This window comes from Pezoporus flaviventris, unplaced genomic scaffold, assembly GCF_033815535.1.
Source record: "Pezoporus flaviventris isolate CSIRO_AGI_PZ_B2104156 unplaced genomic scaffold, CSIRO_AGI_Pfla_v1 ptg000073l, whole genome shotgun sequence".
NCBI classification, from domain to species: domain Eukaryota; kingdom Metazoa; phylum Chordata; class Aves; order Psittaciformes; family Psittacidae; genus Pezoporus; species Pezoporus flaviventris.
In genome coordinates, this window is record NW_026892621.1 from 3682476 (window position 1) to 3706918 (window position 24443).

Genomic DNA, 24443 nt, shown 5'->3' on the forward strand with positions numbered 1-24443 from the left:
AGGACAATGAGTTGCTGCAAACTACTTGCAAACCTTTTTAATGCCTATCTTCAAGAAAAAAGCATGCCACTCCTGTTTGTAAGCGCTGGAAGGGAAGAGGTAGGCAGTTTCTTTGTTTAAAGAGACAGAGCTCCTGGGACAAGGAGGAGCTTGAAAAAGGAGCCGTCAAAACAGCTTTTGATCCTTTGGATACGCTATAGCAGCTCCCAGCCAGTGTTTTGGAGCAGGATATTTATTAAACAGCTGAAGAGTCTGAGGGAACATTGGCTTTCGGGGAACAGAGACCCTGTGCATTCCCACAGGAACCCCGTCGGCACAGACCGCTCCACTGCAGTTAGGTGAAATGCTTGTTAACACAAGACATAATAAAGTGCAAGCTGTCGGATGTTGGAAATCTTTGAGAACAACTCTTACCAGCTAACACACCATGAGAAAACCTTGCTGAAGCTGCTGAACTCAGCACATGCTAATGCTCAGCCAAGCTGCTCAAAAGGCAAACTCACAAATTAGCAAAGCAAACCCGATCTTGTTTGATGAACTGTATTTTGGTTTGCCTTGGGATTCAAACTTGGTTTTCATTCTGCACTTACAACTGAATGATATCAAAGGCTCTTCGCTGACTCAGATACCAGTGAAACCATAATTTGCTGAAACACAAACTGACCCAGATAGTTGAGGGTTTGTACCTGAACTAGAACACAAGTGCTTCATCCCAAGCCCATGCACCCAGGCAGAGCACCAAAGGTCCAACTCAAATCCTGGGCCAGACTCCAGTTGCCACTCCTGCTCCATATGCCTTCATCACTGAGAAATGACATTGTCCATGCAGTCCAGCCAAGGAAACCGTGTGAAGGAGCCAGGACTGAGTGACCCCATCTCTCTGTGCTAGCACCAGCAGTGGCTCCTGGTTCTCTGCTGTGGAGGATGCTCAGCAAGCAAGGATTTCCTACCCCAAGTCTGTGTGACAGCCCACATCCCCTGGGCCCACTGAACATTGCAGACCAACATGTCAGCAGAGCTCCACAGAAAGACACCGATTTCACAAGCAACAAATGCTGCTAGGTCATTTCTGGGTATGTTTTGAGACATTTCTTTCAACAGTTACCACTGTTTCACAACTTGTTTTATTATTTTCCTTTTTAATGGGGGGGGAGGTATTACACCAAGTGCAGTTGCAGTCTGTAGGGTGATCTGATAGCCTAGTTCTATAGACCCCACTCAACCATTAATCTTGTAATTATTATTGAAATGAAGCCTGACATCTGTTCCATGTCCAACTAAGAAAATAAAACATTTCCACTATAACAACAGCTGGTTAAACGCCTTGGGCAAGCATCTCCCTACACATGGGCCACAGCAGCGATATGCCTCACTATTGTGAAAAACTTCAGCGTTAACTAGACATGGATCTCCATGTGGAAAGAGACTCACACATAATTTGTTGAACTATTTTCAAGTGGTTTCAGCTTGTAAGACTATCAGCAGGGGGCATGTGTTGTGTCCATCAACAAGACTAAGTGTACAGCTACAGAGAGATGCATCTTTTCTTCAGGCGCCCATCTGAGGAAGTAATGTGCCAGCTGGCAGTCACTGCATAGAATCATAGAACAGCAAAGGTTGGAAATCCTTTAGGATTGTTTTAGAGGACTACAGCTGTATGACCATAAGAAATCATTTCCACATAGTGCCAAGGAACTTCAAAAAACTGGATCATCCAGTTCCAACCCCCCTGCCGTGGGCAGGGACACGTCACACTAAATCGTATCACCCAAGACTTCATCCAACCTGGCCTTGAACACTGCCAGGGATGGAGCATTCACAACCTCCCTTGGCAACCCATTCCAGTGCCTCACCACCCTCACAGGAAAGAACTTCTTCCTTATATCCAATCTAAACTTCCCCTGTTTAAGTTTTAACCCGTTACTCCTTGTCCTATCACTACAGTCCCTAATGAAGAGTCCCTCCCCAGCATCCCTATAGGCCCCCTTCAGATACTGGAAGGCTGCTATGAGGTCTCCATGCAGCTTTCTCTTCTCTGGTCTGAACAGCCCCAACTTTCTCAGCCTGTCTTCATGTGAGAGAGGACTTTATCAGAGTTCTCCCAGTTTCTTACTGCAACCTCGTTTCTGCTTTTCTAACAACAGCAACACAGATACTTGTGTTACAACACAAAGGAATGCACGGTTACCTTAAGTCTGAAGAGAAGCCCAAGATACACTGAACTCTCCTCACAGATGATTAAGTCTGTGCCCAAAGGAGAAACTTTTCCCAAAGCACATTATTTGTCACAGGCTTCATAAAGTGACATTGCTTCAATTACAACTCATATCTCTATCTATCCACACCTCCTTTTACCAAAATAGGTTGGATATACACCAAATGACAGCAGCTTTTAAAATCCTGTATCAAAATACATTTTATCATAAAAATTACATAGCCTCACAAGCAAACATCTCTTCTTCAATGCTAATCCTGCTGAACTCTGAATCTCAAACTCTTCCCTGTAAAAAGCCAGATTCATTTGCACTGCACCTCAAAGCTACCACCCGAATTCACATCACTGGCACATAAGGTTTGAAAAGACACTTTACATTTTTTTGAAGATGGTTTATTATTTCATTAGACCATAATGTGTTAAACTGCAGTAATTCCAGACAGACAAGTTGATCCAAACTGTAAGTTGATGGAGATGGTTATTTATTACCTGCTTCAAGACAAAGCTTGCCCTCTTCATAATTGTCTGCCCCATCATCCAAAGGAAGATTAAAAGAGACAGTGTAATTTCAGTTGGAGCAGGGTCATAACAGCAGCATAATCTTCAAGCAAACAATGAGATACTTTCAGAGTCAAACAGAAATATGAACACCACTAACTCTGTTCTTTCAGAACATTTAACCACACTTACTTTCTGCTCACTTTGTTCCAGAGAAGAGGAAGATTCCACCCTATGGAGGTTCCCAGAAGATGAAGACAGACAAGATAGCTGAGCAAAAAACAAAAGGGAAAAAGGAGCATTGGATTAACAAATGAAAAGGCCCCTTTGGCCATAACCCACTGCCTTTCACTCGTTATAGTTCTGTTAAACACCAAGCAAATAACCACAACTGGTTCACAGCAAAACTCCAAACAACAAACTCAGTGTAAAAGAAAAGTCAGTCTAATCAGTGATGCACAGATGTAGGTAAATACTCAGCGTATTCCATTCATTATCCACTTCTTTTCTGATTCTGCCCATCTTCTTGTGCAGTAAATACACCCTAGATTTAACTCCCTACTAGATTTGTATCCTAACTTTCACACAGAACAAGAGAAACCCGTGCAACTGGGATCATTAAAATCACAAACAGGTTGCAGTTCACGGTAAGACGTGCAATTATTTTCAGAGTTTGCCTAGTAACTCACTGTAAGCTACAGAACTTACATACATTTCCAGGCTGTAAGAAAAAGTTATTTAGTCACCAGAATTCCTTCTAAACCAAAGACACCAGCAGTGGGTTGCTGGACAAGAATAACGTGCCTGTTTAAAGGAACTGGACACCAGAAGGCTGTCTAAAGCCCTTTTGAATATCCCAAACTGTCAGCTTCAAGATGCATCAGGGAATCACAATGGAAGAATCCAGTTTAGCCACATTTGTTGGATGGGACCATACTGTTTCTATGATGTGCCAACTTTATAGCTCTTATGGTCAGATATTAGGAATTACTGAGGACTTGAAGTTCTTACTGACTAATAACTTCTAGACTAAGGTCAGTTACCTCACCAGAACAAGCTGGTGTCCCTGCAGGTCTCCAGATGTGCACTGTGATTTCGGAAGGGCTTGCAGAAGGCTGCAGGTGACCCCAGCACAGCCTCACTGATGCAGTCCCTGCCTTTATGGGGGACAAGAACCACATCACCACTCGGGCAGCTGCGCTAATCCAAGTGGAACACCAGCCAGCCACCAGCTCAGTTCAGTCATGAAATCAGGAGGGTAGAAGGGTCTGGGGTTCTGGGAGGTTTTCTATTGTTTTAAATACAAACAACACAATTTCAGTTTTATGTTGGAAAAAGAATCCCACTGAAATTAGTCAGTCACAAATAAATTCGAGAGGGAACAGAGGAGACACATCCTTAACAAAAAGTAGAGCAGAAGAAAGCAGATCCTTTATTTTAAAAGCACCTACGCAAGTACAACCTTTAAATGTAATCCATTTTAAAATGTCATGAGAACTTACAGCACAGTGATGTAGTTCATCATCGACTGCTGTCTGTACAAACTCACTTTCAAACTGTCAAATTGCTACTGACTCAGTCAACTACTTGACAAAATGCAGAGTCAGAGTACAGCAGTGTGCAGTGTGCACAGCCTCATCCATCCTTTAGGCTCTATGCCCCATTACCAGACTTGGGAGGCAAGGAGGGAACAAAAAGAAGACAAAGAAAGATTGGGTAGATTTTGTTGTGAAATTCATTTGGATTTAAATGGCTTTGCCCCAGCCTGTAATGCCAAAGCTCTGCGACAGCACCAGGAGAAAGACATTGGCAGGCTGCTTCCTATCGGCTCTTCCCCCTCCCGCACCACTGCTTGGAGCCTTCTAAGAAGCTACAAACTTCTTGGCTCTCACTGTTGTCTCGTACAGGGAGTGAGTCAGGCATTTCATCACTGCCGAAGAGCAAGACAACTTGAAGATGGCAACACTGAAAGAAAAAGCCAAACCCACAAACAAACCCCAGAAACACTGCCCCCTTCCCATGCCGCACATCTAATTTTAACACAGGAGCTTTGGAGAGACCTTGGCAGGAGGCAGAGATTAAAAAATATAACCCATGGTCTGGGAACAGCAGCTTTCAAATTTACCAAGTGCACCATAGAGCTAAAGAGCTTCCATGCAAGAGAAGTCAGACAAATGAGTTTAATAAAGGCAAAACGAGATATCTAACCAAACTATTTACTTAGCTTGGTTAACTGAGTAGGGGAGGCATCTTAAACATCAGGCTGAAGTCTTTCCAAGAAGGCCTCTAGGTACAACCAAGGCAAGTGAAGGAACCAAAAGACAACCAAAATATGATAACTTTTTAATACCTTTTTAAGGTATTTTTTATTGTTATTTTTTAAAGACAGCCCCTTCTGGTTGCAAACTCCTCACAATCCGGTTCTACTCAAATTTAAAACCAGGAAAAGTCCTGCATAGCCATTACACTGGCATGAAGTTTCAGGCAGGTCAGAATACTGGTCTTTGCAGCTGCATGACTTTCATTTCCTCAGAAACAGTACGTGATTCACTGTCAAAGCAGCCATCCACCATTAATGAAAAGGCTTGGGCAGCACGCTGGATTCTGAAGGTTGAAATGGCATGTAAGTTCCGAGACTAAAGATGTAACTGAAATCTTGGGGAGTTTTCATGACCAGTTCCAGGATGTGTAATCTGAAGCTTCCTGTTCCTGTACTAAAACCTAATCAATTTCTTAACATTTGTGATTTAACAAGTTTGAGCAAGAGGTTAAAACATGCAAGAGTAAGAGACTCCCTAAAGCAGTCATTAAGTTCAGGATCAGTTAACAACTGCACTGTAGATTTTTATCTAGAAAACCAGGTAAATAAGGTCACTACAGAACTGTACGAAACTACAGTATCAAAAGTGACAGAGCAGCTGTTCACTCAAAAATATACTTGAAAATAGCTTTACAAAGGTAACAGCTGTTCTTCCTGCAGTAGACAGTACAAAGAAAATTCATTTTCCACACATTCAGACTACGTGGCCAGCAGAAGTGAATTTGAAAATGAAGAATGCTTTGTCCTCTGTCAGCACCTTACCCATGAAAAACTATCACACACACTGACCTGACATCCTGACCTGCAAAGCATATTTCAATTTCAATTCTATTTTTAAAGTAATTGCTGGGAAAAGGCATGAGTCACCACCCTGCTTGGGTCCCCCTCGACTGGACAGGCACCAAGTGCTATGTTTACTCTACAGTTTCCCAAGTCAGAACAGGCTCTAGCATTACCACCTCCATGGACTTAAAGAACATGGACCCTACAGTTCAGTTCCATAAGCCACCCAGCAATACTGGCATCTAGCTCCATCCTTCTCTTCCCAGTTTGGCAAAGGTGTTTGTTGCAAACATCAGGAAGCTGTGGGATACTGTAAAGTCCAGCTCTGCAACAGAAAGGGATCGCACTTTTTCAGCCAAACCTAGAGGCACCTCATTTATGATAAGGCTGCAGCTGTTGCTCTCCATCTGTTCACCAAATTCAGACACTGAAGGTCAAGCAAATCTAAAGAGAAACCTTACTGAAGCACAGGTGAGAAACACAACCTCTACATTTGAAACTAAGTCTGGTGTATTCAATGGAGCTGATACTGAAGGGTCACATAGCAGCCATCTGGAGGAACTCAATGCTCAAATACTTGGAAAAAGGGGAAATGAGCAAGTGATAAGGAACACACCTTATGCATGTTGACAGAGGAAGTCAGCATCCTGGGTGGTAGCTTTATGCACTCCCCAGATCATAAGTTTAGCAGCAGCCAAATGGGTTGCTCACAATGGTAGGAGAGTTAATAAAGGGACACAATACTGAGATTAGACTGTAAAGAGAATTGGAAACCAGAATCTGTGGTTATGTATCCAGTCAAACCTTGATTTCCCATTCATCCTGTGTCATCTGGTTTATTCCCTCTGAAGTATGAGTTACATACTCCACTGGCACTGCTGCTCTCAGAGCCAGCAAGGCCCATGCTGCTGACTCACCTACGGAAATCCTTAGTAGTTTGATTGGGTCCAGGCTCTTCATTACAAAGAAGCCTTTTAAGACATCAAGAAATAAATCATCTGCCTGGTTGCCTTTAATGAAAGCACTGTTACACAGGAAAAAAGGGAATGGAGCATGAAACAATATCCATGATAGAACAGGCGAACCAGAAGAGAGGAATGTCTGAAGAACAGAATGAAAGACTTAAGAGTTAAGAAGAGAAACAATAAAACAATAAAGCAATATGGAAATGAAGCAGGAAGGCATAAACAGGAAAAGTACAAATGGAATGAAAAGCTGAAGTGACTATTTGTTGTGAAAAGGACAAACACACCTCATTACAACAAAGAGTTGGTAACATATTCCCATGTACTAACTTCCCGTGCAACAATCACTAGTTGTTTTAGAGGACTACAGCTGTATGACCATAAGAAATCATTTCCACATAGTGCCAAGGAACTTCAAAAGCAACTAACAAGTCTGAAATCAATCTCTCTTCTATTAAAAGTTTTACATAGCGAAACGCTGTAACAACTGCATGAAGTATTTTAGGTTAACAATAGAGAGGAGTTCAGACCGTAAGCTGCTCCAGGCCATGATTCATTCATGGCGCTCTGCCAGAAAAATAAATACATTCAAGACCAATGGCCTCAAGGGGAAAGGTAGGCCACTCTCTAAAAAGCACAGAGATAAATGATTTACAGAACACAGTTTAAGATTTCAGCCTATATGGATGATGAGGAAGGACTTTCTTACGTCCCACAAAAGATTTACTGCGGAGACTTGAATGCTGGCAGCGTGTCAACAGATGGAGCAAACTAGGAACTATTAAACTGGGATTTGCAAAACTCTCTCCAAAGAGCAAGAAATGACCCGTGACATTGCTATACACAAAGCAAGTTCATAAAGCCAAATCAAGATATGCAATGGGTATTTCAGCCACGCAAGACAGACGCGGCCAGTTCAGGTTACAAACTGTACAGTAACACCTGCAATGGGAAGGACCGGTCCAGGGGCAGCATGACAGGCAGTTTAAAGGTTGGGAGGCTTTGACGCCATGCAGCATCTGCTGCACATAAAAATGTTTAATTAGCTGCTAACCAGCAAGCACTACAGGCCTGGGTTTCCTACAGGAACCTTATTTCTTGAGCAAATGCCCTTGCTTAGCTTGCAAGGTTCAGAATGAAGACAACTGTTTCACTATGGGAGCCGAGGCCAACTCATTCTCACACATCAGATTGACTTGTAATTGACTTCTAACGTTCTGAACCACCATTTCAGTAGCAGGCACCTTCTGAAACAACAAACCCACTTCTAAATGTGTCTTATTTTAATATTCAGAACATGAACTACATTGCTAATGGCTTTGAAATGAAAGCTGTTCTTTTAAGCGCTTCCATAGAGTTACAACTGCATTTCATCATTTAAAGAAATTCTACGTTTAACCATTGCTCATCCCCAAACTTAGCAGTGAGGAATGGCAGAGGATGAGAAACACCTAGCCTCTCCGGATGTGAGATGTCCCCATAGGATATTCTGTTTAAAGCTCTGGTACACAGACATCTCCCAGGTTCTCTGAATAAAAGGGAAAACAGCCACAACTTCAGGGTAACAAGAACCGCCAAAGGGAACAAGCTGTTAGCATCCAGCCTTCACTTACACTGCAGCCACATCTGAGGAGGAGCTCAGCAGTGCCCAACTGTACTGAGACATCACGCTATTTTGTTTGCAACTTCTGCAGATTCAAGCCCAAGCTATATATTGCCATTACTCTCAGAAAGGAATGGCAGACCTATTCAGTAACAGTAGTAATGTATGCATTTTAAGTCAAGCATGTGATTAAATGCTCTGTTAGTAAGAATTCTCAACCAGATGTTGGGCAATCTGACGACACACGATCTCTCTCAACCACTGCTTGAAGCAGTTATAATTTATGAGCCAGTGGTTTCACATCCTGTGGTGCTGTTATTTAACCAGATTTAAGGAGCCCCATCCTTGCCTTTGTTAAATACAGCACAGGTTGGTCAGGATGGTTTTGTTCAATACTGTTATTTCCCAGTAAAGCTCATTATGTAAAACTCCACTTAGCTGCACTATTACAGGAGGAGGGAATTAGCTTCTTAAAAGGTAAGAGAGTCTAGTTTTGCCACTGCCTACTTTCTGTAATTCATCTGGTCATATTGCTTACTCTGGATAAGTTTTTGCTCCATCTGTGCACCACAGATGTCCTATTTTCTTCCAGCTTGTACATTTCTATGCAGCACCTAGGAAAGTCTGCATCCTGAAGGAATTCTGGGAATTACGAAAATGCAATAGTTACATTTTCATTTACAGACATAAAGAGAAGATAAATGAGGCAAAACTTGGAGTACGATTTCAGTTTTTTGCCTTCATTTTCTGGTAAATGTATTCAGAACATGGAACAGATTCCCAACAATCCAGAGTGCAGCAGCTGGCATTTTTTAAAAAGCAACTATATTTTTCTGCTGACAGTATTCATATTCCAGAATTCACATACACCCCCCCTAACTCACACACACAGAAAAATACATTTTCACTCGGAGGGATCTCACTGACTCTGTCGTGGATGAATCCTCACCAGCAGTGAGCATCCCCTCCGTTAGATGGAGTTAAGGCCCACTGAGACCGTTTCCCACACAGCCTTAAAAGAAAATAAACACAAGTACAAAAGCAAGCCCAGAACATATAAAATTCAGTTACATTAAGAATAAATAAATCATTCTGCTGACTGTTCATGCAGAGGGTTATTTCCGAAGTGGTCTTGTTTCCTACAAGGAGATGGGACATGATGTGCTCTTTATTTCACTTTCCAAGTTTTCTTGTATCCCAAAGACTTTCACAGTTCCAAATAATACAGTGGACCCCATTAAGACTTTACTAACACCAAATTACCGGTGTAAAAACAATCGGTCTTTTGTCCATGCTCCTGCCCATATGCAGTTTCCCCTACAGTGTACTTCATCTGGGACAGAAAATACAAGCTGTTACCTCGTCAGATGACTCAACCAGGCGGTTCTGCCAGCACTGCACTTCTTACCTGGGAACTATTTCATTCAGAAGGTCATGACTCCATCCTGAATCTTTCCTTGTGCTGCTCATTTGTATCTGTTGGGGTCTGTTTCTACCACTGGGATCAGTATTCTCTGTTGTTACGAGTTTTCCACCAAGCACACCTAAGTAAGTCAACATCTGATTTCAGATTTCTTTTTACTAGAGGTTATGCTGAAATGTAAAAAGTCATATGCTATTTCAAGTCTTCACTACATATGTACTTAATTTTAAGGTGGATAGGGTATATTTTTGTACAAGAGACTTCGAGACTATCCAGCCAAAACCCAAGGTTAATTTAATTTAAGCAGTGGCTTCAATTCACTAGTTCCATTTCTTATAATAGAAACTTCTCAAGTTGGGGATTTTGGCCTCTTTACTGACAGAGAGTGTTAGTGCTGTACATACATACAAACGTTCTCTAGCTGAAGTCACTTCTTATGCAGAATATGCCACCATAATAAGGATAATCAGCCTCCTACTATCAGAAAAGAGGCATTTGATGGGATTTGTCTTACAAATTCTAGATCTACCATCAACAGATAATGCAACGTGTTAGGAATCTGCCTGTGACCTTAGAAAGTTACTACTGAACAGTAACAGTATTTTCCAAGAAAGTAAAAAAAATGAGAGGAAGAGGGACACATTTCCTGACTCTGGATTCAAATTCTGCCACTTGAAACTCAAATATGTAAGAAATGATATTTAACAGGTCCCCTGTGATTACAGAAAGCCTGAGTCATGTTACACACGATAATATATTTGCTGTCTTCTCGCTTAAATTTAGGCTTTGAACTGCTCCCTGGAAATCATTAGCAGCCAATTTTATCCCAATATTTTCTTTTGAAAGTAGATCACTCAAACAAATGTAGCTTGAGAGATGGCCCTATGGATCACAGAATACACCACAAATACAGAGATGCTGATCAGGAATGGTACATTTTATTTCCATTTTTTACCTTTCAATTATTTTTTGCATTGACACTCTCACAAGTAAAATGTTCTCTCCATTTATTTTATTGAGAAAAACATCCAAAATCCACAAGCCCACCCAACTCAGGGCAAGAAATATTCTATTTACAACAGATGCTCCAGATTTATTGTGCTCCAGCACATCAATACTGCCAGAAATGTCCATTCTTTAACGGCATGTTTAATGTACTATGTTATGTACAAATCCAGTTTTCTTTAGTTTAGCTAATTGAATTAAGCAAGGGAGAACAAATGTTATCTTTGTGGACAGTATTTTCAGGAAAACAAGAATAAGGAATCAATTAAATAATAGGTACTTTTGTTCATAAACTTTAAAGGACTCAGAATCTTCTGCCAAACAACACACATTTCATTAATCCGTTTAAGTAGCTCCCGAAGGTCACTTTCCTTCTAATGAGGACACTTCTGGCAATGCTTAGCCATGAATTGGGCAGTTGTCCTCTCAGTCTCGGGAAAGGAACATCCAATTTGAATGAAAAGATCTGATATGCGACAAGCCTCTCATTTCAAACACTCTTTCTCACACTGAAAGTCATGGCCAAGGGTTTTTAGATTCAGCGTGTCACACATCTGGGAAAACCCTGACTTTTCCTGAAGTCCACCCTGCAGAAGCACCCAGTAAACATCCTCAAAAGAATCCTAACGGTGAACCTGTACATGAAGAAATAATGTGTTTTAAGAGGACAGTTTCATATCTACTTACAACTCAATGGACTCCAGCTCCACACGTCCCTGGCAGAACTAAACCTGGGACAGTGAATATTTTGAAAGAGCCTGAGGGTACCTTGGAAAATAAAGCTAGCAATGCATAGAAAAGGAGTGGCTTTGGGTTTTAATTCATAAGTACAACCTGATTTCTGAAAATCCAAGCTATAGTGTACAGGAGAATTCATCACAGTATTTACAGACTATAATTCCTTTGCCCTATCACCATGGAACCTTCCCCCACTAACAAAAGTCCTCTTTCAGTACTAAAATTGAGCATGTAAATTATTCAAACAGACTTCTTAAATACACCATCTTCTCAAGTAGGCAAAGCAACATCTGCAAAGTATTTAGTGAAAAAGTACCATTTATTTACCCATACACAGTATGTCAAGATTCAAGATGTCTTCCTTAACCATCCCTTTGTCATTTTATATAATTTCTTCATGCTGTAAGTTACAGATTTCTTTGCCCCTAAAAAACAGAACACCAAAAAGAGACATAAGATTGTAATAAGATTGCAATAAGATTGCCAAAAATAAGGTTCTTACTATATTAAGTATTCCCTAGAAGAATGACAGCCTAATCCATCAGGCAGACATGCAAATAAGCTTCTTGTCACATTCATAACACTGAATAATGACACAGAAAAATAGTTTTCATAGTATCAAGGCATGCAAAGTAGGGTGGCTTCATTCTGAAGGCCTGACGATGGTGCATACAAGCATACTGTATAGACAATGACCAAGGTATAGCAAATGTACAGAATGATAAAACTCTTACATGCTAAATACAGGCAGGGTTTTAAACCACCTCTGTCTGCTGCAGACTCTCACCAAACCAGTATGTGATGCTTTCCATGTCTTTTCTGACCTACTGCGAGATAGGTTGTCAGGCTCTACTCTTGCCTGGTAACAGACACCACCAACCTGACAGACTATATTCCACCACAGGACCCAAGCAGGACTCTCCAGAGAAATCCAGGCTGTTAGGTGTGCAGGTTAATGAGCTGGCCACGTCTGTGAAAACCACCAAGTTCTTGAAGCCTTTTGGCTCTTAAGACAGAAGCCCACCACCAGATGCTGTAGATAGATGAGGCCTAATCAAGAACCACAGCTGTGCTACAGCTGTGCAGCCAAAATGTTACTGAAGGGATAAAGGGGAAGGAGAGAGAAGGGTGAACCAAGACAAAAGAAGAGTCTTCTCAAGCAACACAAGCAAACTCCTCATGACTGGTACACAACAAGCTTTATACTTCCAAATCCTACTTCGACAACTTCTGCTAACCAGATTTTAGTTAGCCTTGATTGATGCTACACATCGGGCACTTGACTGCCTTCTTGTAGAGCATTTCTACACAAGAGTTCAGAAGCATCATGCTGATGCTCATCTTGATGAAATGTACCAACCCAGAGCATTGCTCTGCAAAGGCTTGTGAGTTAAAAAAAAAAATGAGTTTTTTCACAGGATATGTGTTGCTGACTCTTGAGGTGGAAATCAAATTGTTTCAATGAGGTGTGAAGTACATTATAACCTCCTTGAAGATTCTGTTATTGCCTCATCCTAACTAATGGCAGCTACCATTTCATAACTGAGAATAGCAGCATATCTGCAAGAGAACAGAACTGCCTGACTTGTGTAACAAAATGACATCTGTGTCCCTAGGTAAAATTAGATAATATTGAAACGATGATGGGTATGGAAAACCAGATTAATAAGGCATATACACAGGTGAACTGAAAGAGCTGGAAATAACAAGATGATGACGAACAACTGGAATTTGGCAACACTGCCAGTATCAGAAATATACCAGTGTGAATACCCTGCCACATGGATGTTGCCTGGACCACTTTTGCTTCGAACCAACCTGCCTGTCTCTTGTTTACAATAAACCTCAAGCGAAGCCAGAATAGCTGTCATGCTCCAGCACCACCCTGCACTAGCTCACAAGTAGGGAGCTCTGGTGAGTACCACACTGTTACGCTAGGCTTACAATGAAGGAAGGCATTTCTCAGTTTCAGTAAAGCTACAGAAGGATTTTGCAGCAGTCACTGCCCCCAAGCTTTTCCAAGTTGTAGACAGAAAGGGACTGAGGATGATTCCTACACAATTTTATATGGTTTACCCTTAAACACTGCTGAAGTTCTACCAGAGATGAGCCTTCCCTTATAGACAGAGAGTAAAAAGATGGAGCCTTTTGCTGGGTTTAGTCGTTTAGTATTTGGAAACTTGAAATGCTGTTAGTCTTGGCATTTCAACAGGGCTCGGACATCCGAATCAGTGCAGCTCCTTGGTTTTCCTCCTTCCAGATTTTTCTGATTAACAAAAATCACCCCAGAACAAAAAAACAGAGTGACTTTCCAGATTACAACAGTCTAATCACACCCTTACAAACAAAACTGAAAAGGCAAGTTCTTAATGCTGCACAAACAGCTTTCATTTTGACACTTACATGCACAGACTAAGAAGTATACTTTGTTTTACTTAACTGCAACCCTTCTTATATTCAATAGAACACGGTTTGCCTGACAAAACTTGCTAAAAGTGCAGAAAAGCAATGTAGCCAAAAATCACAGTCTGACACCACAGAACACAAGGGAAGATCTTCTGACCCAAGTTTAGCCATCTGCTGCACTGGACATTTTATTGGGTGGGGAAAGGGTATGATAATATTTGATTTTGAAAAGACCTTAGAAAGTAATCAATTTAACACTGAGTATTTTAAGATGCATTCAGCATCAGCAGTCTAGAGTCACAAGAAGTCAAATGAGTATGCAGCAATAAGGAGAAGTGCATGCTCCATTTCTGAAGGAACATGATGGACAGCAAAAAGCCTATCACAACAAATATGCTGTACATGATCAGTTTTGCACTGTCTCTAATTGCAATTTAAACAAACTCAACTGTACTTTTTGTAAGGAATCATCCATACATTCACTTTTCAACATGTGCATCCCATATGTAAGCTCAAACTTCCCTATATTTAATAGGTTTTTGCTAAAAGTAAGCACGCTAATGAACTCACAATGGACTTTTCTTTACAGCATCTCAACTAACAAGTAAATAATCATGTAAATTTTGAAGCACCTCACATTATCTGCATTAAAACTGCACAGAGTTGCAAGAATTCCAGCTGCAGAATAAGGCCAGACCGAGCTCAGGTAGAGCACATAAATGAGAGAAGTGCTTCCAATCTCCAAAGTTAAAACTATGTAAGTGTACAGCTTTGGAATTTACCGTCCATTCTCCTAGGTACTATCCTTGCAGGATACAGCCCCTCACATGCTGGAGCTGCTCTGCCAGAACCAATGTTCTGCTGTTCCAACGAAGCCAGTGTACTTCTGGAAGCGCAGTTTAGCATGTGGCAAATCAACAGTGAGACAGCTGATACAGCCCTGCAGGACTGTAATTAACTGTGCTGGCACTGCAGCCTGCAAGTCAGCCTGTTCCATCAGCTTGCCAACTTACCCTGCCTCTTGCAGCAGCTCCACATAAAGAGGTTTTTCTCCTCCATATTTTCCCCCTGCAGGGAGCACTCGCCTCAGCTCCACCCACCAGAGCCTTATGTAATAAATGCTTACATTTCTGCCCTAGCACATCAGGCTACAAAGCAAAATACAGATCTGTACATACAGCTGGTTTCTTAAAGCAGCCCTCAGGGTGATGAGTCACATCTGTAGTAAAAGTTAATGGTTGCAATTATGGTGCAGTCTCAGCATCTGAAGCAGTTGGACCACATGAAAATGTCTTTCTACTTCAGCTATGAATCTATGACTTGGTGGTTCCACCCCACCCCCCACCCCCCCTTTAGATTTTTCCACTATATGCTACAGAACAAAGACCTAATGCACATGGAATCAAGACCACAGCATTTCAGAGTAAACAGCAGTTGTATCTGGTTTTACTTAATGATCCATGTTCGTTTTTTTGGAAGCGTCAGTGTTGTAAGACATTAATTTGGCTATAAGTCCCCCACAGTTTCCCAATAGATATGCCTGGCTGCGATATTCTGTATTTCCTTTTGAAAAGAAAAACTAATGCACATACTGCTGAAGAACTGGCATGTGGAGGCAAACAGTTACATGCTGTTAGTGTTTCATGCACATGCAAACCTCTTAAACATTTACAGTGCAGTGGTGTATACAGTATCTGCTCCGGCAGATGATGAAGACAGCAGCTATCACAAATACACAGAATATTGGGTATGTAAACCTCCTCCTTATAGTTCAAAAAAATCCCTTAAAGACACAGGATATTAACATCCCAATTCTAAGTAAACTAGTGTTATTCAGAGCAGCTACAAGCGTTTGTTCTAACTTAACAGCATCCTGAACAATCGCTTCAACTGACGCTTTAATGCATAGTATCTTATTTACAAGTAATTTTCAAGGCTGCAGCACTCCTCTAGGAAGACACAAAGAAGAAATCTAAGCTAAAGAAGTTCAACGTCTCCTTCAGAGGAGCTAAATATAAGAACTTCAGAGTTAGTTCCCAAAGACTGTGCAGACTATGGCTATGTGGGAAAATAAATCAAGCGATGGTGCCATCCCTAATGGGAAACAGAGAGGCAATCCCACCACAGACTTGAAGAGATGCACAGGCACATATTCAAAAACTAAATAGGGCATTTAACAACAAACAAAAACACAGAGCTTGAGCTCAACTCTAAAACCACACTGGCAGAGAAAGACAAAAAAGGTTCTCCTAAATGGGCTGAAATTCTTTATTTTGCTTGTGCTCCTTGACAGTGATGTTAATACACAGCATGCCATCTCCGCAATGAGTACTGCCCATTTAACATTTCGTTTACTAACAGGCTGTACATTGGGCTATCATGCTACAACCAGAGAGTAGGCATTGTTCTAGCTCTTGTTGCTGATAAAATAACCAGCCAAGGAAATCATTTTGTGTCCTCCCATTACATTTCAAAAAGAATGATGGCCATGCAGTAAGAACTAATTCTTTTGAAAGCAGACACAGGACAAAAGTATTTGTACAGTTACTAGGAATAGCAAGAAAAAATAGAGCTTATTTAGTGGAGCCACTGATTTCAAGAATATCTTTCATAATTCTCTTATTTTAGCAACTATTCTTTACACCAGCACAGAGGGACAGAGCCATAATACTCTTCCTAAAATCTCTATTAGAAAGCGTGAGAATAAGTCTTAGGGGAACAGAACATTAGACAAGAGTTGGTTAAAGACTGAAGAAAGGAATGCAGCATCCTTAGGGATTACATTTAAAATTCAATACTTTCCTACAAAACACATTCCTTTCATGAGTCAATCAAATACTTTCAGCGTAGGAAGCACAACGTTTTGTCTGTGTACATGTGTATCTGTACGAACAGGAGCTGATCAGAGCCCCAGGAAATGGCAAAGTGAGGTGCTCAGCATTAATGCCTGCCCTCTAGTGACCAAGCTTCACAATAAGAAACTGGGAGAAAACATCACCAGAGGATACAGTGAGAATTAACATAAACTCGATCAGAAATGTTTGGAGAGAAACATTAAAAGAATCCCCACAAACAACATGCAAAAAGCTTCGACCAAGCCCTAACCCCATGGGAGCCCATCCCTCCTCCATCCCAGGGCCGATCACACCAACACACACCTGATGGAATGCTGAGGTCATGTGCCTGGTCAGTTAAATTTCATTTCTTCCTTGATGTGCACTACAATGTAGGGATTTTGATTACAAAAGCCCTATTCCTGTGCTTCCATCCACCTCCAGCAGTGAAGCAGGGGCAGCTCTAGCGAGGCCTACACACAGGCCTGTTGGGAAGCAGGGCTGTTCCTGAACTAGCAGGGGAGGCAACGCTCACCCTGGGTGCAGCACCCATGTCACAGATGCTCCTGGTCCATCTGAAGCTGCAGGACTCCCTTTCTCCAGGCAGGGTGGCTCAGGAAGGTGACCCTACAGGCAAGCTCTGTGTTCATCAAATGACATCCAGAGCTTAGGAAATGGCAGAAATGGTCCTTTTCCAAATCTAACTCATTTCCCTCAGCACATCATCTGGAGTACCCCCAAAGGATCACTCCTGAATTCTGCTGCTAATGGGTTTGGCCAGATACTTGCAGAAGTGCATAAACACAGTTAAAATAAACAAAGCTAAACTATGCTAAAAGTAACAGAACACCTCTCCCAGGCATCCTTGCTCAAATTTGGCTCGTAGCTGAGGCAAAGGATCACAATCACTTTGCTCTACCAGCATCAAACTGCAAAAAATGCACTAGTAGGAACAACATGGGTTTTGACTGTGTTACTCTATGAAGCTGGCTGATTAGAGGACTACTAGAGTTTGTTTTAAAGGGAAAAAATAAAAAGCACCACAACATGTGAATCAAAAAGCAGTTAAGACTTTCAAGGCAAGAAAAGGCATTTCACAAATACCTTCTCTTGGATGCACAAAGTAGAAAACATGGTGAAAATTACAAGTCCTACTAAAAGATGCATTTGAGGCCCCCGAAGTCCTAGTAATGATATAGGGTGTGATTTACCCTGTGACACACAAAAGGAGCTAACAATTCTCAGAGGTGATTTTCTGTTTATGGGAACAGACAGAGGGAAGCATAAAGGATCTGACAAAGCTTATGTGTTTTTATTCATACTCTTGCCGTTACACACAACCTGCTTTGCTATATGGGTCAGTCAGACTCCTGACTTCCACAAGCACCAAATTCAACAGGATAATTATTCTTCCCTGTGAGGGCGCTGAGGCGCTGGCACAGGGTGCCCAGAGAAGCTGTGGCTGCCCCATCCCTGGCAGTGTTCAAGGCCAGGTTGGACACAGGGGCTTGGAGCAAGCTGCTCTAGTGGAAGGTGTCCCTGCCTGTAGCAGGGGTTGGAAGTGGATGAGCTTTAAGGTGCCTTCCAACCCAAACCAGTCTGGGATTATGAGATATCTTTGTCTTTGACCTTTCCCTCCAATTATTTCACTCTAGAAAATCTACTCACCATGGTTTTATAAACAGATCGGTTACAAGGTGGCATTTCTACAAGAGGCATGTTATGATACAAGAAGTCTTGACCACTAGCTGGTAATTTTGACAACAAATCCTAGAAGAAAAATGTCAGCTATTTGGCTGGAAACCTTACAATTAGAAATTAATACTTGCAATATGCCTAACTCATATAAAACAAACAATTGTTTTCTCAAGTGGAGTTAAGTCCTTAGTCTCCTCCAGCTACCAAACAAAGTTTTAATCCAGAACTAGACTATTAACAGAATCATATAAAAAGTACAATTGCTCCTGCTTATTTTACTCAGCAGACCACTAACAGTCCTGAATACTGCAACTGGTGTTTTTTTACAAGGAGGTAGGAAGTGTAACATGGAGCAACCATCTTTAATACTAAATGGGAAGGGAAGAGCACCTGTAGAAGTCTGGTTTAAGGACTGCTCAGTAGGAAATTATACAGCTGCTTTTAAAACCAGTAATGGCATCATTTGTATATAATTGCTTTTGTGGGAGAATTAGGAACAGGTATGAATGAGTTCAGAAAATTATTTGAGTAGCTTCATGCAAGGAGTTTTCACTTTACAGGGATTCAGAGTAGCTCCTGATCAGTTTTAAGAAAATGAAGGCTTAGGTCTCAAGTATTTCTTTCAAATGGAGCTGCAGCGCTTTCAGCTTTTTAAACTGTAAAAATCAGGTCCCCTTAAAGTCAGATATATCCCAGAACCCAGAAAAAATGATGAAGCTTTTTACTGCCAGTTGCCAGCTATGCAACTGGCAGTAACTTTCATTTAGTTCAGAAGACCCGGATAGCTGAAAAACATCCCTAGTTTCCCATTTCCTAGTTTCTACACAGGCAAGTCTTCTTTCCCTTCTAACCTTCCCTCTCATTGACTTTATAATATTCAAGTCTTTTTTCTGAAGTGATTAATTGTGAGGTATGAGAGTTACAGTAATATCCAATGCTCACCAAGTATAGTATTCAAATACCTCTGGTATTTGAACACCTGAAGTCTTCATATACAGACCTGTCTTCCAAGCCTGACAAAAACATCAGATCCTATCAAAGTTCTCTCCCTCAAAACTCATTCCCTCCTTTATTTTATGATGAAATCATCTTACAGACTACATAACACACTGATACCATGCACTGATCATTTAGGGATCCACTCCCACATAGAAAGCCAGAGTGAATTATGAAGTATTTTGTTTCTGTTTTTTAATACGGACAGAGCAGAAGTCATGCACATAGCCAAATCTGGCCCACATATAAAATGAAACTGAAGTCAGAAGCTGGTTTTTTGCTACTTTGGGGTTGTTGGACGGTTTTGTTTAAGGGTCATATAGACTCCAATTCCTTTTGGCATTTTACAGTTTCTCAATAGTTATATAAAGCTCCTGCTTTAAACATTACCTTTATTTTCCAGGGGCTTTCAATTAGACACCCAAAAATTTTATTCTCTAAACTCTTGCAGCCAGTCTTGGGGCCTTATGATTTTTACTCTGCGAAATCAGAAGGCCTATGTTGATGGAAATCACACTTGTTCTTACCAGCTGTTAGTATGGTTTTAGCACTCTGCACTACACTGGAAGACCTCACAATTCTTGAAATGCCTGCAGACAGAAAAGCACACAGATGTTACCCATCTTCAGAGTTTTGTGGGTTGTTTTTTTTTATCCTCCAACATATGCAAATAAAGTTAAAACATTTTTCCACTTCTATAATAAATCCAGCCTGAAAGGAAAACATACACTTAAAACTGTTCTGCTTTGTCACACTAATTGAAAAAATTCTTTAAGCTTTTTTAAGTATAACATACAGAAAAAGCCCTAAATCAATATTAAACCAGATAACCTGTAGGAATTAATCTAATTAATTTATTTAGTGTTCCCACTATTTCTCTACCAAAATGATTAGTCACAAGGCATCCAGAATAGTTTCATCTAACTGCTGGTATATTGACTTTCTAGAGCAGAACCAATTCTACTCATTGTTTACTTCAGTGTGAAATCGGCATTTTGCTCTTCTCTGATCAAGCAGAGATGCCTGTATTATGCAGTGCTTGTCTGGCTGGTTTCAGTTATCAGCTTTGGAGATAAGGCTGGTTTAGCACTTTGCACTGTGGCACATTCAGTTCTCATTGTCCAGCAGTTCTTAAGTATTAATGGAATAGAATATAAGACATGAAAACTTTTTTGAAAGGCCTCAGGTTTTATCTATTCGAACACATCTGTAAAGCAGACTGCCATGTGCAGAACAAAACTGTGACAAAAACTGTACATTATTACAGACTCAGAAATGTAAAAACTGTACAAACTGTACAAAACTGTACATTATTACAGACTCAGAAATGTAAAAACTGTACAAACTGTACAAAACTGTACATTATTACAGACTCAGAAATGTAAAAACGCAGGCAGCCCCTGAGCTGCCCTTCCAAACTGAAAGTTATTCTGCATTAACCAGAGCGTAGACTATAATTTCAAATATTAATTCCTTCAAATCTACGACTATAATGAAGAACAAAACTTCAGGAAATCCATTTAAAAAAGGAACACAATATTCCATCAAAAAATAATTTGGGGGGTAGGGAAGGGAAGGAAACAAATCATGTTGAGCTAGTAAAATACCTAGGGACAATGCAATTCAGCTTGAGTAACCAACTTTGCCTTGTGGGATTACCAAATGGCTTGTCCTGCCTTTTATCTAGATTCTTGAATTAGAAAAATCTTTTGGACATAGAAGTCAAAGAGGGGTTTTGATTTTTTCTCTTAAGAGTACAAAGTGCACAGATACAGTCACAGCCCTGCCTGCGATACCCCACCAAAACACAGCTGCAAGGAGAGTTCTCTCAGGGTGGACAACTCAGAGCTCTAAAACTATCTGCAGCTCACAACACTGCAGCTCCTGCTACCAGGTTCAGCTACTGTCACATTACTGCTGCAGTCCAACCACAGCAGCACAGAAGCTGCCATAGACTTAACATGAGAGAAGGTGGACACCTTGATGTCAAGGTGCAATTCATCCTGTACTCTCAGTGGAGCACTGCAACGCTCAGGAGCTCCCTCAGGAGCTGGCTAGTGTCAAGTGGCTCTCCGGCACCCAGGGAATTTTTCCTGTGCCCAAGGAGCCTGCAAAATTGTCCACCTGGAACTAAGATGTGTCAAGTTCTTTAAGGATGTAAAGGACTCTTCAGGCACCGAATGTTTCCATTTTTAATTCAGTATAAGAAAACACTGATGTTTGCAGCTTTAGCTTTAACTTGCTCGTACAGCATAATCTTGCCTCAGAGAGACTGTGATGGTGAGAAACACCTCAATCTTTCTCTTCAAAGCTTGAGCTCTCTGCCAGAGCTGGGCTAACCATGATGACTGGGAAGAGGAATGTCAGCAAGCCAGAAAATGGATGTAGCATCGCAACGTATGACTGGTAGGATATATATATAGCTTAGTATTTAGCTGAAATTATGCCAGCCAATAAAATCCTAAAGATGTAAACATCCCAAATAGAGTCGGATTGTTGCCATGGTCTAAGGAGGCCACACTAATACCCAAAGACTACTTCTTTCAGGACTAAACCAAAACATACCTTTCTGTATCAGTAGGAATGCTATTTGCTACTATTTCAGCAGAAAATATACAATGGATCTGTAAATCTGTCATGTCTTAAAGGAGATTACAGGCACTGATCTAGACCTACCTTGATGTACCACAAATCCACAGTCAGGGTCATGGGCAACTTGCAATAGGATTTCTTCCACGTCTCTGTTTTTCCCAGGAGGGTCTACCAGAGAAGTTATCTTTTGTTGCAGAGTCCTTGGCAAAGACATCAATTGTGCAAATTGTCCTTCTGGACTTTTATCTATCTGAACATTATGAAAAAATAAAACAGCAAAAACATCCCGTGTTAATAAAGCAAAGTCACTTTCTCAAAGAAGTCAGAAAAGTCTTTTGACTGTCTCTGACCTCTGATAAATATCTCGCAGAAGATGATCCATTTCACTTTGAGGAGTCACTGACAATGCTAATGAAAACTTCCCAAGCACTGGGAAATGCAGTATCCCAGTTCTGAACCTGAAAAGTTAACTCACTGCAAAGATGTTGATTTTCATCCAGAGAAGACTAATGTACACATATGATCTTGCTGCCTCTGCAAGCAACTTTTCATTGAAACTGTATCATTTCTGCTCTATCCAATTTCCTTCGGAAATATAAGTACACTACAATGAGAAAAACAAAGCTCCCAAAAGACCACTTAGCTCAGCTTCTTCTGCCTGAACATAATCAAACTGCACACACACACACTTCAAGTTTCGTTTGAAAAACATTTTCTCTGCTTTAAACTCAAACCACATCTGGTTTTTATAATGTGAAGGAAACATTCATTCCACATTTTCCAATCTAAGTCAGAAATACAGTGACCCCGTTTTGAACACAAGGATACCAGCATGCAGGCCCGTACACGTTTATACACCAGGTAAGCACAAATACTGAAAAATGCATAAAGGAGCAGCTCTCTCCAAAACTGAAGGAAAACATGAAGAGCTCAATTCCTCCCACACAATGTTTTAGACAGTTCATGGAGACATCAGACAGGAGTCTAGCTGTCCTATACACTCCCTTTAGTCAATGAGGGGAAAATGATATCCAGATGAATCACCCACTGACTACAGAGGGAGCCGACAATGAGCAGCCTCTTAACATTATGTGGGAGGAATCCACGCCTGAACCAGAACTGTAAGAGCTAGTGTCTGCCTTCAATTGTTTCTGAGGAATCTTTTAAGAAAGAATTTTCTCTGTAACTCTGAGAATGTGTGCTTGGAGAAGAGGTTTCTGTTCTGCATCAAACAGCACTCCTGATAGCAGTTATCCTATTCAGATGGGGGGTAACTGCCAACAATAAACCAAGGTGCGAAGAATAACATATTAAAGCACTTTGCTCAAAATCAACAGTAAAATGATGGCATTTAATCAACAGCTTTGATGACTACTATGGAATTATGGCCAGATTTATTATTCAACAACTTATCAGTCGTATGCTACCAGGATTTGTTTAAAGGTATCACAACAGGGATTAACCTAACTAGCCATTTCCTTCGACAAAGCATTACTGACTCTTTTCAAAAGCCATGTAAATAGCTCTTCCACTGAACTGTTCAAAAGCACACTGATAAGAAAACATGGAGACAGCTGCAGTATAATAGATTTGCCTACGCTGTGCTGTACTCCAAAGCACTGCAGTAAAATTGTTTACTGTACTCAAGCTTGCTTCTATCTGAACTTCAGTTTCTAAAGACACATCCTAAAAGGAGACACCTGGGAGATAATGACCAAGGTAACTTGAGGATGAAGAGATACCATATCCATGAGACAACCCATGTTACCTGTAACTTCACGTTGAAATGCGTATCACACTTGAGTATCCACACACGGACATGAATACTGGAAGAGGAAAAACTGCTACTGAACCCCTGAATATAGCATCTCTCCCCTAATTGCAATCACACACATTATGCCAGAAAGGTGGAATTCAAGATACTGGTAGTTTTGGATACCTGTTTCCCAAAAAATAGGGAAAAAATGGCTTAGTATGGGTACTTAAAGATAATGCCAGAATTTCATCTGGGTTTAGTCAACTGATCTTCATAGCTAGCGCTCTAGGGTTTTTTTGTCAGATGCAGTTTCTGATTGCAGCTCTAAGAAGTTGCACCTCTAAGTTACAGCCTGATCTTTTTAACACAACCCATATGTTTATTCAGCACTTCCTAGACTGGTGTTTTCATATGGTAGTCATTAGAGCATGCGTTTTAAAATGATCTTGTCTCGTTCCCTTGCTAGGGCTCTAGTTCTATGCCCATACTCAAACAAAATGAACAGTAGTTACTACATATGCAGAGACTGGTATTTAAGGCAAGTCTTCTGCTTGCAGAATTAACTAAACAGAAACATAACAAACAGCAAGTACAGTGACTACAACTGCTCT

General features: G+C 40.9%; 1 protein-coding gene across 8 annotated transcripts in view; it reads right to left on the reverse strand.

Annotated features, from left to right (window-relative positions):
• Window positions 1-2605: 2605 nt before the first annotated feature.
• TAMM41 (TAM41 mitochondrial translocator assembly and maintenance homolog) overlaps window positions 2606-24443 on the reverse strand; it is a 32268-nt gene continuing 10430 nt past the window's right edge. Inside the window, exons 6-10 of one of the 8 annotated variants that reach the window (XM_061472951.1) lie at window positions 22161-22326; window positions 20012-20074; window positions 9793-9928; window positions 2917-2983; window positions 2606-2816 (exon numbers count right to left, since the gene is read on the reverse strand). In XM_061472951.1, the coding sequence (XP_061328935.1) occupies window positions 2799-2816; window positions 2917-2983; window positions 9793-9928; window positions 20012-20074; window positions 22161-22326 (450 nt within the window). In that variant the 3' untranslated portion in view covers window positions 2606-2798. Of the gene's footprint in view, window positions 2817-2916; window positions 2984-8921; window positions 9027-9308; window positions 9397-9792; window positions 9929-10467; window positions 10690-10723; window positions 11976-20011; window positions 20075-22160; window positions 22327-24443 lie in introns of those variants that run through there. The other 7 variants (XM_061472954.1, XM_061472953.1, XM_061472958.1 and 4 more) reach the window with 7 other exon arrangements.